The sequence below is a fragment of the Fistularia commersonii genome, chromosome 1, assembly GCF_037954325.1.
Source record: "Fistularia commersonii isolate RoL2024-O1a breed Wild chromosome 1, RoL_Fcom_v1.0, whole genome shotgun sequence".
NCBI classification, from domain to species: Eukaryota; Metazoa; Chordata; class Actinopteri; order Syngnathiformes; family Fistulariidae; genus Fistularia; species Fistularia commersonii.
Window position 1 is genome coordinate 11,522,998 of NC_141284.1, and position 24,956 is coordinate 11,547,953.

Genomic DNA, 24,956 nt, shown 5'->3' on the forward strand with positions numbered 1-24,956 from the left:
CCCAGCTTCACATAGGAGCATTGTGGTAGTTGCAAGTCCACAACAGTAGTCCTATACTTACCCTCTGAAAGTCCTGTCAAAAAGAGTAGAGGGTTAATTGACAGTGTGCCAAACTGAAACAGTTTTATTACAAAGAAAATCCTTCTGCCCCTTTACCTTCCTCCTTTTGTTCGACGACTCTTCAAGTGACTTCTAGAAACAGAGAGCAAAGCCGGACAGGCTGTGGGAGGGAAAGAGGGAGGGGATGGTGGGAGGGTGGAAGGGGGTGGAGGTGAAGGGAGTTTGAAGGACTCAGATATTGCTTTGCTATTCCCTCCCTGACCTGAAGAACTGAAAGGGGAGAGAGAAGAGAGCAAAGGATGGCTCCTTTCATCGCTCAGAAGCCAAAGCAGGAGGACATCACAAGTGGATATTGGATACTTTACTGCCTTGTATCTTTTCTTTTGGGATTACTCAAGGCGTAACTGCTTGAACTTTAGGACGACACAGCAACAGGTAACGCTCCATAAAGCTGGTGTTAATGAAGGCAATCTTTTTCTTTCTTGTCCTTGAAAAACAAAACAATGTGCTTCAGTACCAAACTTATCAGTTGTTCTGCTTCACTCCTGTCAGACTGATAAGACTTAGATGCTTCTTGACTATCATCAAGTCACTCAACCAATAAGGACCACTGACTGACCATGAGCCGCTCTCCTTGTTGAAATGGTACTATGACTCATAGCAACTTCCTTTAAATATGTAATTTATTTATCTTACGTCAGGACCATATTTTAGAAGAATTAACCAACAAGACAAGTGAGTACTTGATGGGTTTACAGCGTTGTCATTTTTACAGTGCATAAAGATAAGTCAGTCATGAATGAAACATTTCTCCCTGAATGACATGTTACACTGCAGTATGAATAAGACCATTTAGAGTGTGGAGGTTTGTGGATTTCGTGTGGGCAGTGAAGACCACTAATTCACCAGAAATCGAGGATGACGATAAAATGAGTCACATGAACAAAGAGAAAGCGAGTTGGGGTATTTATCAGGTCCCACTTGAGAATTTATTAGTCTTATAAGAGAGCCCACACAACCTGCAGCTTCATCTCTAACCTAACTGCACCTCCTCACAAACAAACACAGATTATGAAGACCAGTAGACCTCCACAAACTGTAGTAGACTATATTTCAAGCAGAATATTTGTTGACTATGATTAATGAAAATAAAATGAGGAATAAAAGAAAAAAAAAAAAGACATAAAATGAATTACACTTCATACATATTAGATCATCAGACTTTTTGGAGGAGGCATATGGCTCCTGCCAGCCACTGTCCATTTGTCAAGATGCACATTGCCTCAGCTGAAATGTAAACGTGATGTATCAAAACTCCTAGCATCGGATTTGACTGCGGGTGTGGCTTCTCCTGCCCTTTTTGACAAGTGTCCAGAGCCCCTTGGCAACCTTTCTCCTCCTCTTGAGCTGATGCATCACCCACACAGAACAAAAAACTGGTAAAATTGAACTGCTTCTTGAAAAATTGTTGCACTGGTTTCATCTCAATACATAATTTCTGTGTTGACAGATAGTGCTGAGTGTCTCTGGCCACTTGAAAAAGCCAAAATTGAGAATGTTGACTGAGCAGTCATCTGCCCCAGCTCGTAACCAAATCTTTCTGACTGTAAATCAATGTTGTGGTTGCTGTTAAAACAGAACAAGCATGCTATTAAGAGAGATTCATCAAATAGTCACCCGCACATTCCATAGAATAACTTTAGTCCAGCGTCACCTCACTCATCACGCAGGTCACGGATATCATACTGTAACTGTTCAAGCTTCCATAGCATTGACATCATAGTGAATACCGCATGGCCTATAAGGGCCTCTAATACTGCATTTTAACTTTTAGCAAAAGTAAGGATTAAGATTTGTATTTTATTTAAGTAAATGCTTGTCATTTTCATTCATTGGTCTTGGTGAAATAATCTGCTATTTGTCTAGAAAAAAATAAACAGTAAATAGAGAAATACATTTTAACATTAACGCAACACCCTACTATGTTAAATTATTCTGTCTAACACGTGGTGTGGTAACTTGTATTCTGAGCAGGGTACAATTGCTGTTGCCACAATTGTTGACACCTTTAAGGTCTCCTGCACTATTTCTACAGCGTTCCTTTCTGACTCTGCATGTCTATTGTCTCGCCCCTCAAAATGCATATGTTTCTCTCTGTGTATATGGCCTGGATCAGGCGTGTCCATGTATTTCTTCTTGAATTGAATTACAATATAATATTAGATGGAGCTGGTCACTATGGCCGGTGTCCTTCCCTTATGCATAGTGGGCTTCAACAACAGCTGTCACCAACACATGCACTGCTCCAGTCATATAAGAGCCACAGCTTGTATTCCAAAAATGTAGTTTAGACACATTTGGATATTTAGCAGGTCAGTGGCACTTATAACTCATGTCCCTTTGGTTTAAAAATAAGTTCTTAACTTCCATAACAACCCAAGACTTCAAGATCATTTGATACTACAGTAATTGCACTATGAGAGATAGCAACACTTTCTATATTTGTCATAAACTGCTGCTCGACATACATTAATGTTTTGAAGTGATAACGGCATTTAGTAAATTCCATGTGTGTTGCAAATGTATATAAGGCATGTTGGAACCTAAAACAATGTATTCCATCTCCTTACCAGCACATTCATCATTTGTAGCATCACTGTATCTGTCTGAGTATAAAAAATAACATTTTAGAAGTGGGAAAAAAAAAAATCTACATAGGGGAAAAATTAAGAGACCCTGTGCTGGCAGCATGTATGTAAGTAAGTAATTTGGTAATCAAATCAAGAAAGAAAGGAAGAAAGAAAAAAAAGCAAGAAGCAAACAGATACATAGATCACTCGATTAAATGTGTGTATTTGAATAAATACAAATACAGAGTTTATTGATATGGTCGTGAAGACATGATACAACACTGTTTTGACGGTAACTATATTTTAAAACAATTTGCCATTTCTGAGAATTTCCCTAGATGAAAATGTGGTCAATATTTTCGATACTGAAAAGATTACATTAGAGGCCAACTAGTCCTCATGGTGGTAAAAGCCACATATGCAATAATGTTAGTTTTGAAAAAAGAATTTTCGAGAATTTAAGTAACCCCTGTGAGCAAAAAAACCCTAATGATCTCTTTTCAATTGTAGTTTCTCAACCGTCAAACTGACTTGACATCAAATTATCACAACAATTACAATTAGCTACGGACTCAATTGTAGTACCACATGCTTACTACAGGCACCCGAAGTAATCCAAAGTCTTTCACCTTGCTGGCTACACAATACATCCTAAACAAGAACAAATTTAGATGAGACCTCAGACAAATGGCTGACCTCTTAACATTGTACCATATCTGAGTCTGCTTCATCCTCATGTTTCTATTTATATACCAACCAGAACATGATCCCACCCTGGCTACCAATGCTATAAAGGTGATAATAAAACATTATAATGATCTTGAGGACAAACTGCTTTTTATTTTTAGGATTCACCGACAGAAAATGATACTTTCTGTCATCAAACAAATTCATGTAGACTCTGAATTGGTTGTCCAAAACAATGATTGTATTCCTGTGTCCCCATCCTGTGGTTAGTCTTCTAATTATGAGAGATGAAGGTGATTCATCTGTTCCAGCTGCAGTGATCCATATGCTTGGTGATAACTTCACTCTTTAGAAAAAGTAAAGCTGTTTAAATCATTATTCATTCATTTTCTCTCTCTTAAACAACAGCGCTTACGATGTATGACCCAAAGTGGAGATATTATTCTTTGTTAGTTCCCCAGAGATGAAATGCAATGACGTGCCATAAGCATCACCATCAGCAACATGTCATGGTTTTTAAATTGATTAAATCGGTAACTACCTTGTTTTTTCTAAACAGCTATTCAGCCGTCACAGTTAACAGAATTATGCAGTCCTCTTCATTTGGCCACCAGTAATGTCTTGATTGCTGGTGCCAAGGACGACTCCAGTGAGAGTATTAAGTTATAGTGACGCTAGGAGAATACTACAAGATGAAACTTATCACATCGAATACCATTCTGCTCTTCTCTGGCATGCCAACTGTAGAATGAAAACTGATATGAAGTAAAAGGGGCATGACTGCAGTCGGTCAGGCATTACATATTTAAGTTCCTCCCAAGTGGTCTCTGACAGTTTTACTTTTTAACACCACAAAATGTTCCTGAAAACTCAAGTTGTAGGAAGATCGGTCTGAGCTGGTGTTGCTATTTTTAGACAGTGAAAATTGCTTTTTTTCTTTCCAAGAGGATGGCTGTTATGTAAAATATGACCCCTGAGATCACTTACATTCTATGCAGGAATGCACTGTGAGTCATAATCCTGGAACAGACCCAAGTTGCATTTTGCCCCTGCATGGGAAACATAAGGTGCTTAGAAAAATTCAGACTGACTGACATATTTTAAACCCCAGCCACTGTCACTGTTTGGATAGGAATTAACTGCTCAGTGAGCTACTTTTCTTTTGCTTGTCTTGTCAAGACAAAAGGGTAGCTCAGATGATGCTATATTTTATTAGTGTCCTGTAGCAGAAGAAGTCGCCAAAGGCTCCCATGCAAATTACATTTCTCCCCCCTTATTTAGTCACATTAGGTTTGCGCTGGGGTGGCGCAGTGGTTAGTGCTTCAGCCTCACAACATGGAGGACTCTGTTTTGATTCTGACATGAGGACTTTTCTGTGTGGAGTTTGCGTATTTGTGTGGGTTTCCTCCCACAGTTCAAAATCATTTTCAAATTTGGAAAATTGCCCTGAATGAGTGAGTGAGTGAGTGAGTGAATGGTTGTCTTTCTATGTTACCCTTTGATTGACTGGCAACTAGTCCAGGGTGTACCCCACCTCTCACCCGATGACAGCTGGAATAGCCTCCAGCATGAGCCTGTTCCCCTGTGACCCTGGGTGCAAGATAAGCGGAAGATGATGGATGGATGGAAGGTTTGCACTGTGACTTGATCCAAGCTTTCTGGATGAAATATTTGTTTCTGTTGTAGCACATTGTTGTATTATTTAGAGCTGCACACATATATGTCTAGAAAATCAATGCAGCTTTAGGGTAGTAACTCTAGACCTTTTCACCTCACCTTTTTTCAACTCACTGAACATCTTAGACAGGGACAATGTGTACCGATAATACTGACCTTATTTTACTGAAGTTATGGCGAGAAAATAGAAAAAATCTTTGGCCAGACTTCTGAAAATGAATACATGCCCAAAAGAATTTTCAGTTTATACAATGTGAACACTCATGAACAGGTATATGTCACCAGTACTTAATTCATCAATTTAATATGTTGCAGTACTAAAACGCAGGTAATTCCGATTCATCAGGCCCATTTTTTCTTTACTTTATATTAGTTGTCTGTATACATATGTTATGTATATCTATATATGTATACATATATGTATATAAATATGTATATGTATTGGTATATATGTATATATATATACATATGTATATCTATCTATGTATATACATAGATAGATATATATACATACATATATGGATATAAATATGTATATGTACTGGTATATATATATATATATATATATATGTGTGTGTGTGCTCTTTATGCCTTTTCTTTCTTTTTTTTTTCCCGATTTATTTATTTTTTTAATCTTTAAATCTTTTAACAATTGCCTTGAGACAGTGCCTCCCACTCCTTACAGAAAATATCACCGGATATTGGAACACGTCCTTACAAATACCCAAAAGATCCAAGAATCCCATTTGGGTCCAAAATACGGGATCACAGGTATTACATAATTATGTCAGGATATGATGCACAGTGATTACTGAGACCCTTTGTCTTAAAAAAAGAAGACAAATCTGTTCATCGCCTTGTTTGATCCTGCACAATCATTTAAATTACAATTAAAGACAGAAAAGAAGTACAATTGGATATTTTGATATAATTATTTGTGCTTGGTACTGCTCACTTGATAAATTAATTCCCTGAATAGTTTTAATACAAAAACCGAAGTACTTTTCAAATGTATAATGTTTAAGCAATGTTTACAAAGAATTCCTGCAATCTGAAAGATATTGATATTTCTGTTATCAAATCAAAATTTCAAAATAAAGAAAGAGGTGAAATAACAATCGCCCGTGGACCCACTTGCTGTCTTGTGACAAGATATTACAACCCTTTTTCACTCTGGAATGACAGCGGTGCCTCAAAACGTGACAGCTGCTCGTGTCCAAAGCTCTAAGATAAATCTGGGGTCCCACTTTAAATTAAGACTCAGGCTTTGACTGGGGCCTTGCTGGTGCTTTCATATTCGAAACATTACATGCCATAACTGAAACGGAGGATGCCAGGGAGCCTGTAACATTGTAATAACATGGTTGTGCTGGTAGGTGGTTATCACAGACATCAGACCAAATACTTTTTGTCTGCTAGCTCTCCTGTATTTTACAAAAAGACAACTGGGATGCGAGACTATAATGTGGGTCATATAACTCTAAAATCCACAGTTGCTCTGTTTGAGAATCCAATATGGTCAAGAACTCCAAAACTGACATTCACATTTTGATGGGAATATATTGATAAATAATTGTCTTCAGCTGCCTGCTGTGAAAAAAGACTTGTCAAACTCAATCTAGTCACCAGTAGATGCAGCGCGAAGTAATGTTTAAATGGATCGATGCGTAATTTTGAAAGTGTGCTCAGTGTGTTCAGTTTGCTCAGCAAACAGCAGATTTTAACAGAAACCTTCCCCTCACGGGTCCCATTTATAGAATCTCTCTGTTTAGAGTTTGGGTTTTACACTGTTTCATCAGCAGGAAGCAAAAGATGCTGAAACGCATTTTCAGTAAAAACACTAAAATGATGGACCAGACAAATACTGTGAAGTGTAACTAACAATTTAGCAACTTAGGACTGTAATTATCTATCACTTAAAAGTTAGTGGTGACCAAACCGCTGCTAAAAGGAGAGAGCAGATTTAAATGTATCAGGATACTCTTCAACGGCATCACAAAATGGACTGTTGCATTGCTCTTTGATTTTTTGGTGTGTTTAAATCAGTGTTTCTCAATTTTTTTCTGTTACGCCCCCCCCCTAGGAAGAAGAAAACATTTTGACCCCCCCCCTACTCTCCACCACAACTACAAATAGTATAATTTGTCTGTAACATTGTTGTATGTACACCTCTGCACAACATGTATCCTTATTAACATTAAAGAACAGGAAAAAAACAACTATAGATCAACTTGCAACAATGATTAACTTTAACATTTATTAACATAGCGGGATGATTTTTGGCAACACTTGAAGCCCCATGGGTTGCATGAGCTTTCTGTTCCCTTAATGAACTTTTTCAGATGGTCAATACATCACAGATTTTTTTTGTTGTTTTTTTTTTTTTTTTTGTTGTTGTTGTTTTTCTGTTGCAGTGTCACAGTGATCTCATTTTTATGCTCTGTTGGAGTGCAACACTGCAAATTGAGCTGAGCAAATGAAGGAACATCTGTGGATTTTCATGCCATCCCTTAGAAAATTGAAATTACACTGCTTTCATACTTCAGCTATTTTGCCAGCACTGCCCTCCTAAGTCATTTACGGCACTGCAAACATTTCTTCACATTCAGGACCCGGAAGTGCCAGTTTGAATGCCACCCGGGTATTAGCCTTCCTCAGCTCTCGCTCAAGTTTAATACTGCTTACTTGGAGGGTCAGCATACATGTTCTCCTGTGCAACATGTGAATTAAATGAAGCCAGCTGAAACTACTTGTCATGGCAAAGGACAGAAGTCACTGCACTTTATCTCCGATTAAGACCCAGATCTCTCTGGAGCCAACATGTACTTGCTTGCTCTTTGTGGCAAGATAAGAAATTCACTTTAAGTGTAGGTTTGTCAGATTTTTTTATTCTTTCTTTGAAGTCAGAGATGCTGTCGCTGCCATCTTGACATTTCTATCTCCTTTTGGAAGTTCCTATTTCCTGGAAATAACAGGGATTCAAAGAAGTTATTTTCAAGCATCATTGATTCACTGTGGTCTTAAGGTCGTTGATAACATTTGCTAAAAACATTTCTCTTTCAAGAGAACCAGAACCTTTGATAGTCCAGTTGGCGAATCTCTGCATACATACTGTATTTTCTGGAACAAACAGCATACTTGAACTTGCAGTTTTCTGTAATGACTAGACAATGATAGTTAATGTTGTTTTTGGCCTCTTAGACTAATTTCCTCGTGTATGTTCTCAAGACTACATTTGTAAGTTTGTAATGAATAGCTCAGAACATTATTGAGATCATTACCTAACAAGATTACAACAGAGGCCTTTTTTTAAGCCCTGGCGTATTCTTACATTTGTGTTTGATCAGGAGGTGATGTCATATTTGAAATCGATCACAAAGGGTGCACTTGCTAGGCTTCCCAAGGCCATAGTTAGAGATCTTAAATGAAAGCGAACACGCAGGCTGTTACACACCAGAGAGCCACTGCTGTCTTGATAATGATTGTGTGTGAGCCCATTTGTTGCAGTCTTATACTAATTTCTAATAAAATGTAGCAATCTGATGTTGCAGTTACAGTGATAATAAAAATTGGCTCTAACTTGGACCCTGCAAATGAGGCTAATGCACTCAAACATGCTTTCAGACCATCAACATATAGTCTCTGATAAACAACTCGAGACACACTCACAAGTCAGCAATTTTGCATCTTTATTTTCAGAGGAAAGTATCTAACATAATAATAATCTGCATTTGCGATAAGGTGTAGTCTTAAATCTTTGGAATACCTCAGAGTAATTTAGTCAGAATTCTCAAGCTTCCTTTTTTTTGTAGGGTTACTAATTATTGTGACAATATCCAAAGAAAATTTCCACTTATAAAGTTAAGTGGTATTCAGATTGTCACAAGTGAAAGTTACAATCAAGTGCGGGGATTTTCACAAAAGAAAAAATAAGTCTATGCTGAAAGGATAACAAGCTCCCTTCTCTGTTCGTGAACAGGTACGAGATGAGATCCAAAAGCACCGGGTTGGATGATCCGGCCAATGAGGTGCTCGAAGTTCCACAAGGTAGTCATGATATCAGCCCAGATCAGGAAGTGGGTCTAACTGTAAGGAGCATTAAGGCCAAAGTTCAACAACAGGGCGGTGACGATAAAATGGAGGTGATTTTTGACAAAGAGAAGCTATTGTTGGATTCCACTGAGATGGCGGAGAAGAGGTGGGACATCACGAATCTGCCCAAAGAGGATCTACTGAGACTTCTGGGGATAATGGAAGGGGAAGTTCAGGTGAGATGATTTGATCAGCTGAAACAAGGTGGTTGACATGTGCAACGACCACAATCTTTTGTAACAACACACATAAAATGGAATTTGGGAAACTGCATGCCTTTAAGTGTTCACTTCTTGTCTATACATTTGTGTTGAATTAAGTTAGTTTTTTTTTTGTACAGTAGCTCCGCCTTGTGGGGAAATTTTCTAACCACCTGGAGGAAGCACATGAGTCTCTCCTAAACAAGTGACTATGTAGAGGAATATGACACATTACCATTTACAAAAGAATGTAGAGGGAATTCAAAAGTCCATTTAATACTAGAGCACAACATGTCTATAGAGCTTCTTTTTCACTTATACTTTTGAGTACCTGGGAAAAATCAACCTCTCTCTGTTCCATCGGATAAGGAACACATCCACACATTCATTTATTACATGTGTCTCTTTTATATATTTATTATTGCAGGCGAGAGAAGATGTGATCTCCATGATTAAGTGCAAAAAAACACCGCAAGAGGCCCTTGAATCTCAGTATGGCCCCGTATCACCCTGCTCGGCCCTCCATGCTCTACAGAGGGATGGTACCATCACCGGCAGCAAACCACGCAACCAAAGTGTCTACCAAAAGACTGTAACTGAAGTCAGTCACTGTAGTTTTTCTGTTCAAAATATGGGGAGTGACAACTGTTTTCCAGACTCTTGATTACCATGATGTACAAAAATGTACATAAATCTTTAATCACAGTGAAAGCATTTCCAGTAGTTTGTGTGTGTGTGCATGTGTGTGCTTGTGTGTGTGTGTGTGTGTGTGTGTGTGTGTGTGTGGTCTTCCATCTGCAGTTGGAACGCCTGCAAGAGAAGCACAGGGACACATACCGGCGAATGCTGAGTCAGTTACTGCTTGCTGAAAAGTGCCACCGACGTACTGTTCATGAGCTGGACACAGAAAAACGCAAGCACATTGATTACATGAACAAGAGTGATGACTTCACTAACCTCCTGGAGCAGGAGAGAGAAAGGTAAGGGGTGGAAAGTTGGGAGCTGAAACACAAAACTACTCTTTGTTGAAATAATTTGAGACAAATAGGGAATAGTTAAATTGATTTGTTGCTCGAATATCTTTGGCTCCATGAATAATGTCAATTACAAAAAAAGATGGAGCTATTCAACAGACACATACATTAAAGATGTATGTTAACAAAAGGAAAACAAGAGGCTTTCATGCTTCATTGCAGGAAATGGGGAACATTTCTTGCAATCAGTTTACCTTAGGGGGCTTTATCGACAGCACAACACAGCTCTTCCTTACATCCTTGATTAAAGTACAGAAAAGCAACATAAAGGAAACATATTATGCTGAAAAAAAGAACAAAGAAGTGAAAAAAAAACTCAAGTGGGGGTTGTTGTTCCAAGATAGATAAACTTACAACAGATGCTGCCATAGTCCCTCTGAGTAGAAGTATGAAGATGGAAAAGGAAAATGAACATGAGAGGCTGTTTATTTGAATGTATGATTTTAATATGGTAATATTTCATGTAGTTTAGTTGGCAAGAGAGAAAAGAGAGATTGTTCGGTAAAAAGAAGCCCCTGAGTAAGATGGGAGGGGGATTTTGAAATACATGAACCAGTTAATCATTTTGATAAGTCATCCAAAGTGGAAGAGGTGTGACTCTCAACATGTGAGAATGCATGTGAGTTGGCCTCATAAACAAAGTGAAATGGTAGGAGGAGGCGATGGGGGCTTGGATCGCTTACTAAAGTGATAACCTTGAATATTTTACTTTGACAGGGGGAGGCGCCATGCTTTGCATGTAAAAACCAGGAATGTAGATTAGAAGTGTGAATGAGAAGAGGGTCAGGGTCTTTGCTTTGGGAGAGGGAGGTCAGGGGATGGAGGTTGTGTGGCCACTCCTTGGAGGAAATGAAGTAATCACTGAGCTTTTAACCTTTACTTTTATCCAGAGGAGCCTGGAGACATTGTGCGGAGACAGAAAATGGGAGGTGTGCATTTTCCAGCACTAATGATCGTATCATATGTGTGAAAGGGGGAGAAAAAGAACCTGGGATATCAGTATTAATATCCACTGAAGGTGTTTGTGAAAGGATGCTCTCTAATTGTATCCTCCTAAATGAAGAGTAATTGGATGCTTGATCCATAATTTGTCTTGCTGTTATTCTCATGACAAATATCTGCATCAACAAAATAAAACTTTGACCTGTTCTTAAGAAAAACAAGTAAGCAGAAGACGCGCAGCACGTCATAAGAAGAGTGGACAACAGGCCACTGACATGTTGATTTCAGAGCTGTCAAAACTTGAGACACCTCATGCTGCATGGATGTATTGTGTGCACACACTCTCCATCTAAGTTAAAATTTTACGCCGGACACAAGAAATGGACCACATGATCTCCATACCAGCCATCCCAACCCAGTCGCTATCACAGTTGCTATAATAGGGCCAAGAGCACATTTTCGCTTCTATGTATACATTCTAAAATACATCAATTTTAAAAAGCAAGATGGAGGTTTAATTAAAGAATTCACTTGAAATATATTACTGTTTTTGTTTCATTTTGCGTAGCAAGTGAATAGTAAAGCTAAGGTTTACAACTCAGCTGGCTGAAAAAGACCAAATTTAACACATCACATGGACTCAATTCAGATTTTAGAGAATCTAAATGCACACCCCTTCACATTTTCTTTGACTGACCCTTTAGAAAGTGTCACAAAAATCTGAGAAGAAAGCGACGGGGCAACAGCAGTAACAAATGCTCAATGAGCAGAGCCTCTATCATAGTAGGCTGTCATTAGAATGCAAGTTACACAGCACCAAAAATCATAGATACAATGTATTATTAACATTGGCGGATTCAGTTATATATAGTGACAAATGATAAGAGCTCTTCAAAATGTAGAGGACCTTGGAAAAAAAGTTCAAATGGCAGTGTGTATGATTCACACAGCTGAAACTGAGTTGGTGGGAGGAGGGGATGTATGCACTGATGAGCAGGTCTCCCTGATTGAATGATTCTGTGCCAGTTGGTTTTATTTTTCTCAGAGCTTTTTTATATCAAAAAAGGATATTGTGAATGACAACACTCACAGTTACTGATGTATCAAAGCCTCCCTGTTGAGCAAAGAGATGCCATCTTACTTTGGTAGTATAGTCAGTGTGATTTGAAAGGTGCTTGTCCCTGCTGTTTAAAGGGAGTGGCTTGTGACTCGTTCTAAAAGTGGGTGATCTGTACTCCCTGAACACCAACTGCTGCCCTAAATGCAGCTCCTTCAATTTGGTAACATTAAGGTCCAAAATCTTCTTCTCCTTTCGGCTTTTCCATCAGGGATCGCAACAGATCAACCTTCTCCATCTAACCATATTCTCTGTATCCTCCTCTCACACCAACTACCTTAATATCCTCTCTCACTACGTCCATAAATCTTCTCCTGGGTCTTCTTCGAGACACGCTGCCTGGCAGGTCCAATTCCAGCATCCATCTACCAATATATTCACTCTTCCTCCTTTGTACATGACCGAGCAAGCTCAGTCTGGCTTCTTTGACATTCTCTTCAAAGCATCTAACTTGAGCCGTCCCTCTGATGGACACATTCCTGATCCTATCCATCCTGGTCACTCCCAAAGAGAACCTTAGCATTTTCATCTCTGCCACATCTAGCTCTGCCTCCTGTCTTTTTGTCATTGGAACTGTTTCTAGGCCATACAACATCGCTGGTCTCACCACTGTCTTGTACACCTTTCCTTTCATTCTGGCTGATAGTCTTCTATCGCATAGTACCTCTGACACTTTTCACCACCCATCCCAACCTGCTTGAACTCAACTCTTCACCTCTTTTCCACACTCCGTTACTCTGGACTGTTGACCCCAAGTACCTGAAATCCCCCAACTTCTTGATCTCCACTCCTTGTAGCCTCACCGTTCCACCTGAGTTCCTTTTATTCACACATATATACTCTGTCTTGCTGTGACTAACTTTCATTCCTCTCCTTTCCAGCGCATACCTTCACCTCTCTAGATTTTCCTTAACCTGTTCTCTGCTCTCACTGCAGATCACAATGTCATCTGCAAACATCATGGTCCATGGAGATTCCTGTCTAATCTCATCTGTCAGCCTGCCCATCACTACTGCAAACAAGAAGGGGCTCAAAGCTGATCCCTGATTGAGTCCCACCTCCACCTTGAACTTCTCTGTTACATCTACAGCAAACCATACCACTGTCTCACAGTTAGCATACCTGTCCTTTACCTGTCTATCATACTTCTCTGCGATTCCAGATTTCCTCATACAACACCAGAGCTCCTCTCTTGGCACCCTGTCATATGCTTTTTCTAGGTCTACAAAAACTCAATGCAGCTCCCTTTGGACTTCTCTTTACCTCTCTGTTAGCATTCTCAAAGCAAATACTGCATCTGTAGTACTCTTTCTAGGCATGAAGCCATACTGCTGTTCACAAATGCTGACTTTTGCTCTCAGTCTAGTTTCCACTACTTTTTTCCATAACTTTATTGTATGGCTCATCAACTGTATTCCTCTATAGTTGCCACAATTCTGCACATCCCCCTTATTCTTAAAAATGGGCACCATCACACTTTTTCTCCATTCTTCAGGCATCTTCTCACTCTCTAAGATCCTGTTGAATAATAGAATCAGAAACTGTACCGCAGCCTCTCCTAGAAACTTCCACACCTCCACAGGTATATCATCCGGACCAACTGCCTTTCCACTCTTCATCCTCTTCAATGCCTTCCTCACTTCACTTTTACTCATCCCTGCTACTTTGTTGTCTACAATAGTCACCTCATCTACCCACATTCATCAGCTCTTCAAAGTACACTTTCCATTTTCCCATCACTCTTCAAGCATCTGTCAATACATTTCCCTCTCTATCCTTAATCACCCGGACCTGTTGTACATCCTTTCCATCTTTATCTCTTCCATCCTTCCAGATGACGCGGCAGTTACTCTCCTACCTGTCTCCCTGATAACACTAGCTGTTGTTGTCCAATCATCTGGAAGCTCTCCCTGACCACCCAGAGCCTTTCTCAACTCCTCCCTGAAAACCATACAACACTCCTCCCTTTTCAGTTTCCACCACTCTGTGCTCTTGATCTTCCTTGTCAGCAGAGTCATCCTACAAACCACCATCCTATGCTGTCTGGCTACAATCTCACCTACAACTACTTTGCAGTCACTGATCTCTTTCAGGTTACCTGGTCTACACAAGATGTAGTCTACTGTGTGCTCCTACCTCCACTCTTATAAGTTACCATATGTTCTTTTCTTTTCTGGAAAAAAGTGTTCACTACAGCCATTTCCATCCTTTTTGCAAAATCTACCACCATCTGTCCCTCTGCGTTCCTATCCTGTATACCAAATCTGCCCATCACTTCTTCATCCTCTATATTGCCTGCACCAATATGCCCATTGAAGTGTGCTCAAATTACCACTCTCTTATCTCTGGGGATATTCTGCATCACTTCATCTAGCTCTTTCCAGAACTTCTCCTTCTCCTCAAACTCACATCCCACCTCCGGGGCACAGCCACTAATAACATTGAACATTACACCTTCAATTTCCAATTTCAGACTCATTAGTCTATCTGACATTCTTTTCACCTCCAGGACATTCCTAACTAACTCCTAACTAACTTCCACCTGGTCTCCTGGACACACAGTGTATCCACTTTCCTTCTCTGCATCATGTCGACCAACTCTCCACCTTTTCATGTCATAGTCCCAATATTCAAAGTCCCTACTCTCAATCCCCAGACTCAATCCCAGACTCTTGCCTTTCCTCTTCTCTTTCTGCTTCCAAACATGCCTTCCTCCTCTCCTTCTTTGACCTACAGTAGCCCAGTTTCCACTGGTTCCCCGTAGGTCATTGGTACCAATGTCTGTCGCTGTTAACCTGGGCCTTGACTGATCTGGAATGATCTGGTTATTATGATTGATTTGTATGTTTGGTTTTGGCAAAAGTTATGGCCTGTGCCGCCCCCCCCCCCGAGGCTGGCTCAGGGAGACACCGGCCAGTGCCGCCCCGAGGCTGCGTTTACATCCAGATCAAATTGTTGTGATACAATGCTGTCATCAAATCAGGACGCAAAGCCGTTTATGTGATTGCAGTGGGAGGCACTGTTAACATCCTTTAGAGCCCAGGAATCTTAAAATGAATACAAGTTATTTGGAGAAGGAAATTGGCAGGGGACACACCGAAACCAAAGCAGGTCAATTTGCATTTGGGGAAGTTCAAATATTTCAGTGACACTGGTAGATTTAGTGACTTTTACAAGAAACTGTATCATTTTTCAAACAAGCGTCCATGTCAAGCATGGGTGTAAAGTCAAGCATACCAAGGCTTGATCTGAAACCATCCCATGATGATTACATCAAAATTCAGAACTTGACCTGACCTTTTCATATTTTTCTTTTTAAAGTCCTGGGGGGGAAAGAACAACCACTTGTAATAAACACATTATAATTTAAAGTATTACTTTTACCAGCACATCAATTTTATGCTGTTTTATATAACCTCAATTGTTTGCTCAAAACACAATGGCTAATCTGTTAAGAAAGGTGGTTCCTGTACAACACTTTGTTTTGATAGTTGGCCAGTAGCTTGTCTTTCATCAGACTCAGACTGAGGAGTTTCAGTGCCTTTCAGCAAATTCCCTAGGAAGCGCAGGGTAAAATATGAGCTGATTAAAACAAAGAAAATGGTCACAATATTAATATAAACTAGTGAGGAGGAAATGTTGATGTTCTCTACTGTCTTGCATTGATAAGATATTGGTGCCCAACCTGCTGAAGCAATATCCAATCCATGTTGTTAAATGAAAGGAACGTTGTTTTGTGCAAAAATGTGATGTGAAAAGCATTAAAATTTGGCAACTACAGGGAATTTGGCAACTACTTTGTTTCACAAGTGAACCCATCCAGCATTATAGCAATATCATGAATGAGCCTATATAGTTTGTTTAAGCCGTGCATACACAGAGTCTGTTCTTATGGTTGTACGTAGAATATTTATACGCATTATAAAAAAGGACTGTTTCATGATTTTATTGGTGTATGTGAGTTTATAAGGAGACCATGCAACCTTGCATTTGATTTTGTTTAAGCAAGAATTAGATGTGAGGGGGGAAGTGCATTAACAGCATAGCAGCAAAGTTTGTGATAAAATTGAATTAAACATTTGCAGCAGTTTTTGCCCTTTTCCTCAATTAAACCAAAAGGAATGAAAACAGCTCTTAATATCAACTTGGTTAAAACATCAACAGATCAAAAATAGTCAAGACAAAAATAAACACTTGATTTTACTGCTTATTTGGTACGCCTTAGTTTATGATATGCTTTGAAATGTCTATCATGTGGTACAGAAATTCTTGTTAGTTAGGCTCAATGACTAGGACAGAAACAAGAAGCTACATTTACATTCATGAAATGCTTCCCTAACAACCTGCCCCTTTTTTTCTTCTGGTATTTTTTAGACTGAAGATGCTGCTTGAGAACGAGAAAGCCTATCGAGTCAAAAAGGAGAAAGAGCACTCCAAACGGCTGGTCAAGGTACAAGAGGAGCTGGTCAAGCTCAAGGCCTTTGCTGTCATGTTGGTTAATGAGCGTCAACAACACTTGGAGCAAATGGACCAGCAGAGTCAGCGGGTCCAGGAACTCAGTCAGCAGCTTCAGGAGCAGGAACACATACTGAGTGATGCCAGGGAATGTGCGCAAGAGGATGGCCACAGGGTTCTTAGCTTAGAGGCAGAGTTCAAAGAGAAATCAGCCATGTTCACTCAGCAGCAAGAGGAGATGGCGGCCAAGCTCGCCACTCAGGAGCGCCACAACCATCAACTCCATGCCAAAATTTCAGAGCTTACACAGACAGTGGAAGAGCTCGAGCAGAACAACAAGGCTTTGAGGAAATCTGAAGAAGAACTCCAGGAGATGCGGGAGAAGATTAGCAATGGGGAATGGGGGAACTCAAACTTAATTTCTGAGCTGGAGAATTTGAGGAAGAGGGTGCTGGAGATGGCAGGAAAGGATGAAGAAATTACCAAAACTGAAACTCAGTGCCAAGAGCTGAAGAAAAGGTTACAAGAGGAGGATTATAAGTGTAAAGATCTACGGTTGGAGGTTGAGAAAGTCCAGGAGAGAATGCTGGATTTAGAGAAACTTGAGAGCATATTTAACTTGAGCAAGAATGAATGTGTGCAGCTACGCACTGCTTTAGAAAAACAGAAGGGTCTGACTAAAGAACTCTCCGATGAAGTTGTTGCTCTCAGGATTCAAATGAAAGAACTTGACTCCTCTGAACTCAAGTTAGAAAAATCTGAGCTGAGCCTTAAGGATGACTTAAGTAAGCTGAAGTCACTGTCTATAGCATTAATGGAAGAACGGAAGACTCTGATGGAACGAATGGTGTCAGATGAAAAGAAAAATGAGGATTTGAGCAACATGGTTAAAGAAGAGCAAGCGAAGGTTATGGAGGTCACTGAGAAACTTATAGAGGAAAGCAAAAAACTCTTAAAGTTAAAGTCAGAGATGGAAAACAAAGTAGAAATTCTAACTGTAGAAAAGGGGGAGCTTAGCACTAAACTTGCATATGAAATAGATAAAACTAAAGATCTCAATTCAAAGGTCACTCAAATGAAAAAGAGGTTGGATGGGTTTGAGCAAGATGAGAAGTCATTCATAAAGAATCTGTCAAAATGGGAGAAGGGAAAACTGTCTGATTCGACAAAAAGTGAAGATAACAAAATAAAAGAGCTGACCTTTGAAATTGAGCACCTGAAAAATCGCCTCAAACAACTTGAAGTGCTGGAGGGAGATTTAATCAAAACAGAGGATCAGTATGACATGTTGGAGAAAAGGTTCATAACTGAACAAGGCAAAGCTAACACTCTCTCCCAGCAAGTGGAGGCAATGAGGAGTCAGATAGCATGGAACAAAGCAATCGAGAAGGGAGAGGAGGAAAACCAGGAGGAGGAACTGCGACAACGGCACAAGAGAGAGGAGGATAAAAATAGGGAATTGCAAGCCGATGTCACAGTGCTCAAGGAGAAGATCCATGAATTGATGCACAATGAAGACCAGCTTTCTCAGCTGCAAGTCAATTACTCTGTCTTACAGCAAAGGTTCCTGGAAGAAGAGGAGAAAGCAAAGAACATGGCCACTGAAGTTTTCCATCTTACCAAAGAGCTGGAGATCGCGAAGCGTCACAGTCGTGCACTCAGGCCCAGTTTGAATGGGAGGAGAATGGTTGATGTTGCTGTCACATCCACGGGGATTCAGACAGAAGCTTTTTCCAACGGACCAACAGAGGAGGATACTCCAGCTGTGTTTATCAGGAAATCTGTTCAAGAGGAGAATCACATAATGAGTAATCTAAGACAGAAGTGTCTCAAGAAACCATCAGAAAAGACAAGTGGCATTGAGCGATGCACTTCACCTAGCAGTGATCTAGGTATGAGGAAATCTTGGATTCCCTGGATGAGGAAAAAGGACAACACCGCACATGAGGCCAACCTGGAAAAACACCTGCATATGCTGCCATCAGACCTGAATATGTCTCAAGGACAAGGCCAACCTTTACATATCCGTGTGACACCAGACCATCAAAGGAATATGGCTACCCTTGAGATTAGCAGCCCTACTGCTCAGGGGGTTTTCCCAAGGTCAGCTCCGCATGGCCCATCTCATCCTAAATCCAGAATTTCAATAATTCCGACCAATTCTAATCCAACCCCCAGGGGGAAGCTCACCACTGGACATCAGGGACCCCAGAGAGCCAAATCTCCAGTCACTATCACAACTATATGCAGAGCAAAGTCTCCAGAAAGTAGCCCAGCTTCCACCTCTGCTTCAGGAAGGCCTCTGTCCCCTGTCACTATAATGACTGTCAGTACTGCCTTAAAACAGGAACCATCTGCCTTCTCAGAATCCCAAGAGATGACCATGGGTAGGGCTGTTTTTAAGGTTACTCCTGAAAAGCAGATGGTCCCCATGCCTATCAGAAAGGGCCACAATAACACTGGCATCATCACTACCACTGATGATAACAAGATCCATATTCATCTTGGAAATAGTATCCCTCCTAAGATGGTGATCAGGCCAATTTCTACTGTAGGGGAGAGCAAGGAATTAACCTTGTCAACAGGGACAGTTTTACGATCCCCCCGGCAAATCACAACCACTACCACCCGCAGCACACAGAGCAAGGTTATGAGCAGCATTACCATTTCCTCTGTAACACCCACTGCTACCAGATCCACGCAAAGCATGGTAAGTTTTGTTTAAAGGCAAAGGTAATCCATACTGCTATAATTGTGTTTCCACTTTACTCGGGTTTAACTTACCCAGGCTTTGAAACATCCACCGATAGGGTTTCATTTTTATTTATGTCAATAAATGTAAAGAATTCCATGCATTTTCTCACCTGGAATTGATAAATTTGAATCATATACAACTACAGAATGAATGAGAAGGACCCTAGTGGAACCATGAGGCTGCAGGAAGTGGAGATAAAGAAGGTGGAGAATTTTAAGTATTTAAGGTCATCAGTCTGGAGCAAATGAGAGTGTGGAAACAAGGTGAAGAAATGCTTTCGAGCAGGATGGAAAAGATGGAGAAAAGTTTTAGGGGTAACGTGTTAAAAAGCATCAGTAGTTGTAGTTAGTCCTCTTGCACGAGATGCGTAGAGCCAACCGTGGCTACCAGGTTTCTCCATTGGGGTCTGTCGTTGGCAAGTTGCCGTGCCTGTGCCAGGCTCACACCGCAGGCCCTGAGGTCTTGGGCCACAACATCAAGCCAGCGGGTGCGGGGGGCACCTCTGGGTCTTCTCCATCCGGCTAGCTGGGGATTAAAGACCAAGATGGAGCTTGTGGGATGTTCGGCCGGCAGGCGGATGATGTGGCCATACCATCGAACTCGCCGCATTGCTGCGAGGCGAGATGCTGGGGGCTGCTGGGTTCGATCCCTTAAGGTCTTGTTGGTGACATGCTGGGTCCAGCTGATGCCTTCTAATGTCCTCAGGGCCCTGGAGTCAAATCCATCAAGCCTGGCTGCCAGCGTGTTGTTCAGCGGCCAAGGACAGAGATGACTGAGGCATTGTAGAACCGGAGCTTTGTCACCCGGGATATGTGCCGGTGGCGCATATCTTGGGGGAGGCATTGGCTGAGGCCCCCGCCTTGAGCTTTAGCCGCAGGTCGGCTATCAGCATGCGATGGTCGGTGTTGCCAAGCTGTGCGCCTCTGAAGACACGGCAGTTGGTAACCGATGTCTTCCAGCAGCGGGAGATGAGGATGTGGTCTATGGCTTTTTTTGTCTTCCCGTCCGGGCTGTGCCAGGTCCAGTGGTGGATTCGCTTTCGGGGGAACCAAGAGTCAGCGATGCAGAGGTTGGTGGCTCTGCAGAGGTTAAGTAACCGTTGGCCGTTGTCGTTGGTGGCGGTATCGACGGAGACTGGGCCAGTTACAGCCGGGAGGGTCGGATCCTGAATGGAGATTGTGGCATTGGCGTCGGTGAGGACAATGACAATGTCATGGGGGGGTGCGGCCTGGATGGCATCTTGCAGTTTGTCATAGAATGTGTCCTTGGCATGGTCTGGGGTGACGTCAGTTGGGCTGTAGGTGACAATGACTGTCAGCTTCCCATATTGGTGTTGGAGGCGGGCAGACAGCAGTCGATCACTAACTGGTTTCCAACTGATGACAGTGTTCCTCCGGTATAGTGGGATGGCTAGGGCTACTCCATAAAGGCCTCTGCCATCATTTGGGCCGCTCCAGAGGAAAAGATGGTCGCCAGCAGTGGTCTCTCCAGTTCCGCGCCAGCGTGATTCACACAGGCCAGCAAGGGTGATGTTATACCTGGAGAGTTCACGGGATAGCAGTGTGGCATAGCCGGGGCGCAGGAGTGTCTGGACATTCCAGCAGGCAATGCGGGTTTTGTGACGGAGATCCAGTTGGCGTAGTCCGGGGGCAGGCAGGGGTCTGTTACCGAGAAGATCCGTCCGGTTTAATCTGGTTGCTTTGGTTGGTTTCATAACTGGTTTATTTCACCATGCTGGGTAGTTGGCCCTGCGATGGCTATTCAGCTGGTGGGGCTGCCACCTCGCAGCACACTGACATGCTGCTGGAGGCTGGCGGGTTCACGGTTTGTTGTGACCCGCCTGCGTGTGCTCCCAACACGTGCTTTTCTCTCAGGGTCTGCTCCCCTAGCCTTTTGTCTTCCCAGACTAACCCACAAGGCAGTGGGTCTGAGCCACACTTTGTCTGGTCCCTCACCTGGGACCTGTTTGCCTTGGGTGACCCTTCCAGAGGCATGAAGCCCCTGACAACATAGCTCCCAGGATCACTGGGACACGCAAACCCTCCACCACGGTAAGGTGGCAGCTCACGGAGGGTAAAAAAAATGGCTGATGCTGATAAAAAGCATCAGCCAGAATGAAAAAGAATACACAATAGGTTAGTGAGACCAGTAATGCTGTATGGTTTTGAAACAGTGGCATTTAGGAAAAGACAGGAAGCAGAGCTGGAGGTATCAGAGATGAAGATGTTGAGGTTCTCTTTGGGAATCACAAAGATGGATAAGATCAGTAATGAAACTATCAGAAGAGCAGCACTTTGGATGTTTTGGATACAAAGGTCAAAGAGGCCAGACCGAGAAGACTGGGGCATGTACAGAAGAGGGATCGTGCATATATTTGTAGAAGTATGCTGTGTATGGAACTGCTGGGCAGGAAGCCTAGAAGAAGACCAAAGAGATGAAAGATGTTTAAGTCAAAGAGGACATGAAGTTAGTTTGTGTGAGAGAAGAGAATACAGGGAATAGGGTTAGATGGAGGTAGTTAACTTGCTGTGATGACCCCTGAAATCAGCAGCCAAAAAAAAAAATGAAGAGGAATCTACGACCACAAATACTTTCAGTGGGGTTTGTTTCATACTCCCTTATATCAAAAATATTACTCTACAATAGACACTGTCAGTGTTGGAATAAAAAAACACGGCAACATTTTTAAACTTTAAACATCTTAATTTCCACCCCGCAGTCTGTATACAGCTCTAAATATACAATTTCGATTCAAGCTAATTCTGCAATAGATACTCACAGTATGGAAATTCATTTTTAGAAATCTTAATTATTGGGGGATGAAATGAAGCTTCTGGGCGCACGGGCCAGTGTCTCCCTGAGCTTGTTACAGGGGGGGCATTGGCCAGTGTCTCCCTGGGCCGGTCCAAAGCCCGGATAAATGCAGAGGGTTGTGTCAGGAAGGGCATCCGGCTTAAAACTTTTGCCAAAACCAAACTCGCGAATCAAACCTAATAACCATATCAAACCGTATCGGTCAAAGCCCGGGTTAACAGCGACAGCCATTGGTACCAATGACATACGGGGAACCAGCGGAAACTGGGCTAATATAGGTCAAAGAAGGAGAGGAGGAAGGCATGTTTGGAAGCAGTGAGAAAAGAGGAAAGGCAAGAATCTGGGATTGAGAGTAGGGACTTTGAATATTGGGACTATAACACGAAAAGGTAGAGAGTTGGTCGACATGATGCAGAGAAGGAAAGTGGATGCACTGTGTGTCCAGGAGACCAGGTGGAAAGGTTAGATAAGGCTTGAAGCTTAAGAGCAGGCAGGGAAGAGCAATAATAATAATAATAATAATAATAATAATAATAATAATAATAATAATAATAATGATAATAATAATAATAATAATAATAATAATAATAATAAGAAGAAGAAGAAGAAGAAGAAGAAGAAGAAGAAGAAGAAGAAGAAGAAGAAGAAGAAGAAGAAGAAGAAGAAGAAGTTCTATTACTTTTTTTAATATTCTGCATGTGCCATTGGGTACTGGAGCAATGCTATGACCGATTTTAGTGAATCTATTAAAATGTTTAACTTCTAGCCTTTTAAGGCTAGAAGTTCTACACCATGATCTTTGTAGATATTGAAAGGGCAGAAATGACAAAAATGGCCCTGTGGGATTGCTTGAGCACTTCTGAGTTTTGATTAGGTTTTCTGCAACAGTTATTTTTCAATTTATGGTTGTTTCACTGTGTTATCTTACATGGACAACATTGAAGATCATTGCCCCAAGGGTCGTACAAAATATGTTGCACATGCACAAACATTACATATAGAACTGTGGTTTGAAATAAAGGCATGACTAATATCCACGGTTTTAGGCATGTAATTTCTACTGTGCATGTGCCTGCCTCGGGCAGAAATTCTATATTTCTGCCATTAGTTTTGTCATTCAGTCTCCTGAAACGGTTTCTTTCTTCATCGTCCAATCTGAAAAACTATTCTGTTTTTTTTTTTAATTGTCAAACAGACTGGGCATGATGTTCAAGCTCCTCGTGCAGGGCTGACCCGCATTCCAATGTCGAAGAGCCTGAAAACTGGAAAGACGATGCTGGGGATTTCAAGTGGACTGAAGCTGGAGTGCGGACCTGAGAGTCAGTCAATGAAGATTGAAGTGAGGAAGTCAACTGTTAATACCACTACTTATCAAAATGGAGGGAAACTGTGATTTTTTTATTGATGTACAAACAATAAAATACATTTTATGGTGCTACAGTGACAAAAAATTACAGTGGTAGTGGTTATAAATAAAAGCTCTTATATCTCTCCATGCATCTCCAAGGAACTGCTATCTGAGATTGTAAAGTGTCATCATTTAGGTGGAACCACATAACTTTTATTTACAGTGTTTATTTTGATGTGATATTCGTCAGATAAATGTCACATAATGTCTAAACTATCTATTGCTCTATGTAACTGACTCCATTAATATTATTATTATTATCATTATTAGAGATGTAGGGATCTCTAACAGCTAGTCCCATTAAGAATCCTGACTCCATTATTGTTTGCTATTTTGTTGGTTTTCCTGTATTTTATATATGATGTAACACATTATAAGACATACAGTTTGTTTTTGAAAAATCAAAGTGAATTTTGAATTTGTATTTTTACTGTAAAATATTCAGCACCAACATGTGGAAAAAAAAATGGAAATTAAGAATTTATCTTTGTTACAAGCCTTTCAATTGCCAACTATTATTTACAAGTCAAACCAAACATTTACGAATAAACATTGAATACATTAGTATGCATTTATTTTGGAATTCATGTGACCTGAATTCCCTACTCTGAGATCGCTTGAAGAAAACCTTGAATTTAATTTTACAAGTCATTTGTGTTTCGGTAAACTTTTCTGATGGAAAAATGAATGACCGAGACTAACCATCCGTGGTAACCTGAATTCTCAATTTGCAATGCTGAGGGTTCACCTATTCAGTTTCATTGAAAAATGAGTCCTAAGCGTTAGGCATTAAATACATTTGATATTTATACATACATATTCATAATTTGATACCTTCAGTAACTCAGAATTCATAATTTGTAAAGCATTGAAGTAGTAAGTTATTTGCATTGAACAAGCAGGTAATCCCTAACACTGGTCAGCTAATGCACAAAGCAAAAAATGTCAATACAATTCCATAAATTTTATGATGCAATTTTGTTATAAATCAAATTTCACAATATGATTCTCATTTAAGTTAATAAAATCTCTTCACTTTGATATTCTTATGCTCGAAGACTGAGCATGTTAATGGGATAAGGGAG

At 40.8% G+C, this 24,956-nt stretch overlaps 1 protein-coding gene across 3 annotated transcripts; it reads left to right on the forward strand.

Annotated features, from left to right (window-relative positions):
• Positions 1–286: 286 nt before the first annotated feature.
• Positions 287–24,412, forward strand: LOC147237358 (filamin-A-interacting protein 1-like). 3 transcript variants are annotated; one of them, XM_086147847.1, is made up of 7 exons: positions 287–495; positions 613–705; positions 9,034–9,322; positions 9,774–9,947; positions 10,148–10,326; positions 16,814–19,604; positions 23,659–24,412. In XM_086147847.1, the coding sequence occupies exons 3-7, from the start codon at positions 9,041–9,043 to the stop codon at positions 23,854–23,856; spliced, it is 3,624 nt and encodes a 1,207-aa protein (XP_086003973.1). In that variant the 5' UTR covers positions 287–495; positions 613–705; positions 9,034–9,040; the 3' UTR covers positions 23,857–24,412. The 3 variants fall into 3 exon arrangements, with proteins under 3 accessions (XP_086003973.1, XP_086003957.1, XP_086003963.1); XM_086147831.1 differs by having other exon boundaries at positions 287–705; XM_086147837.1 differs by lacking the exon at positions 613–705.
• The last annotated feature ends 544 nt before the right edge of the window (positions 24,413–24,956 follow it).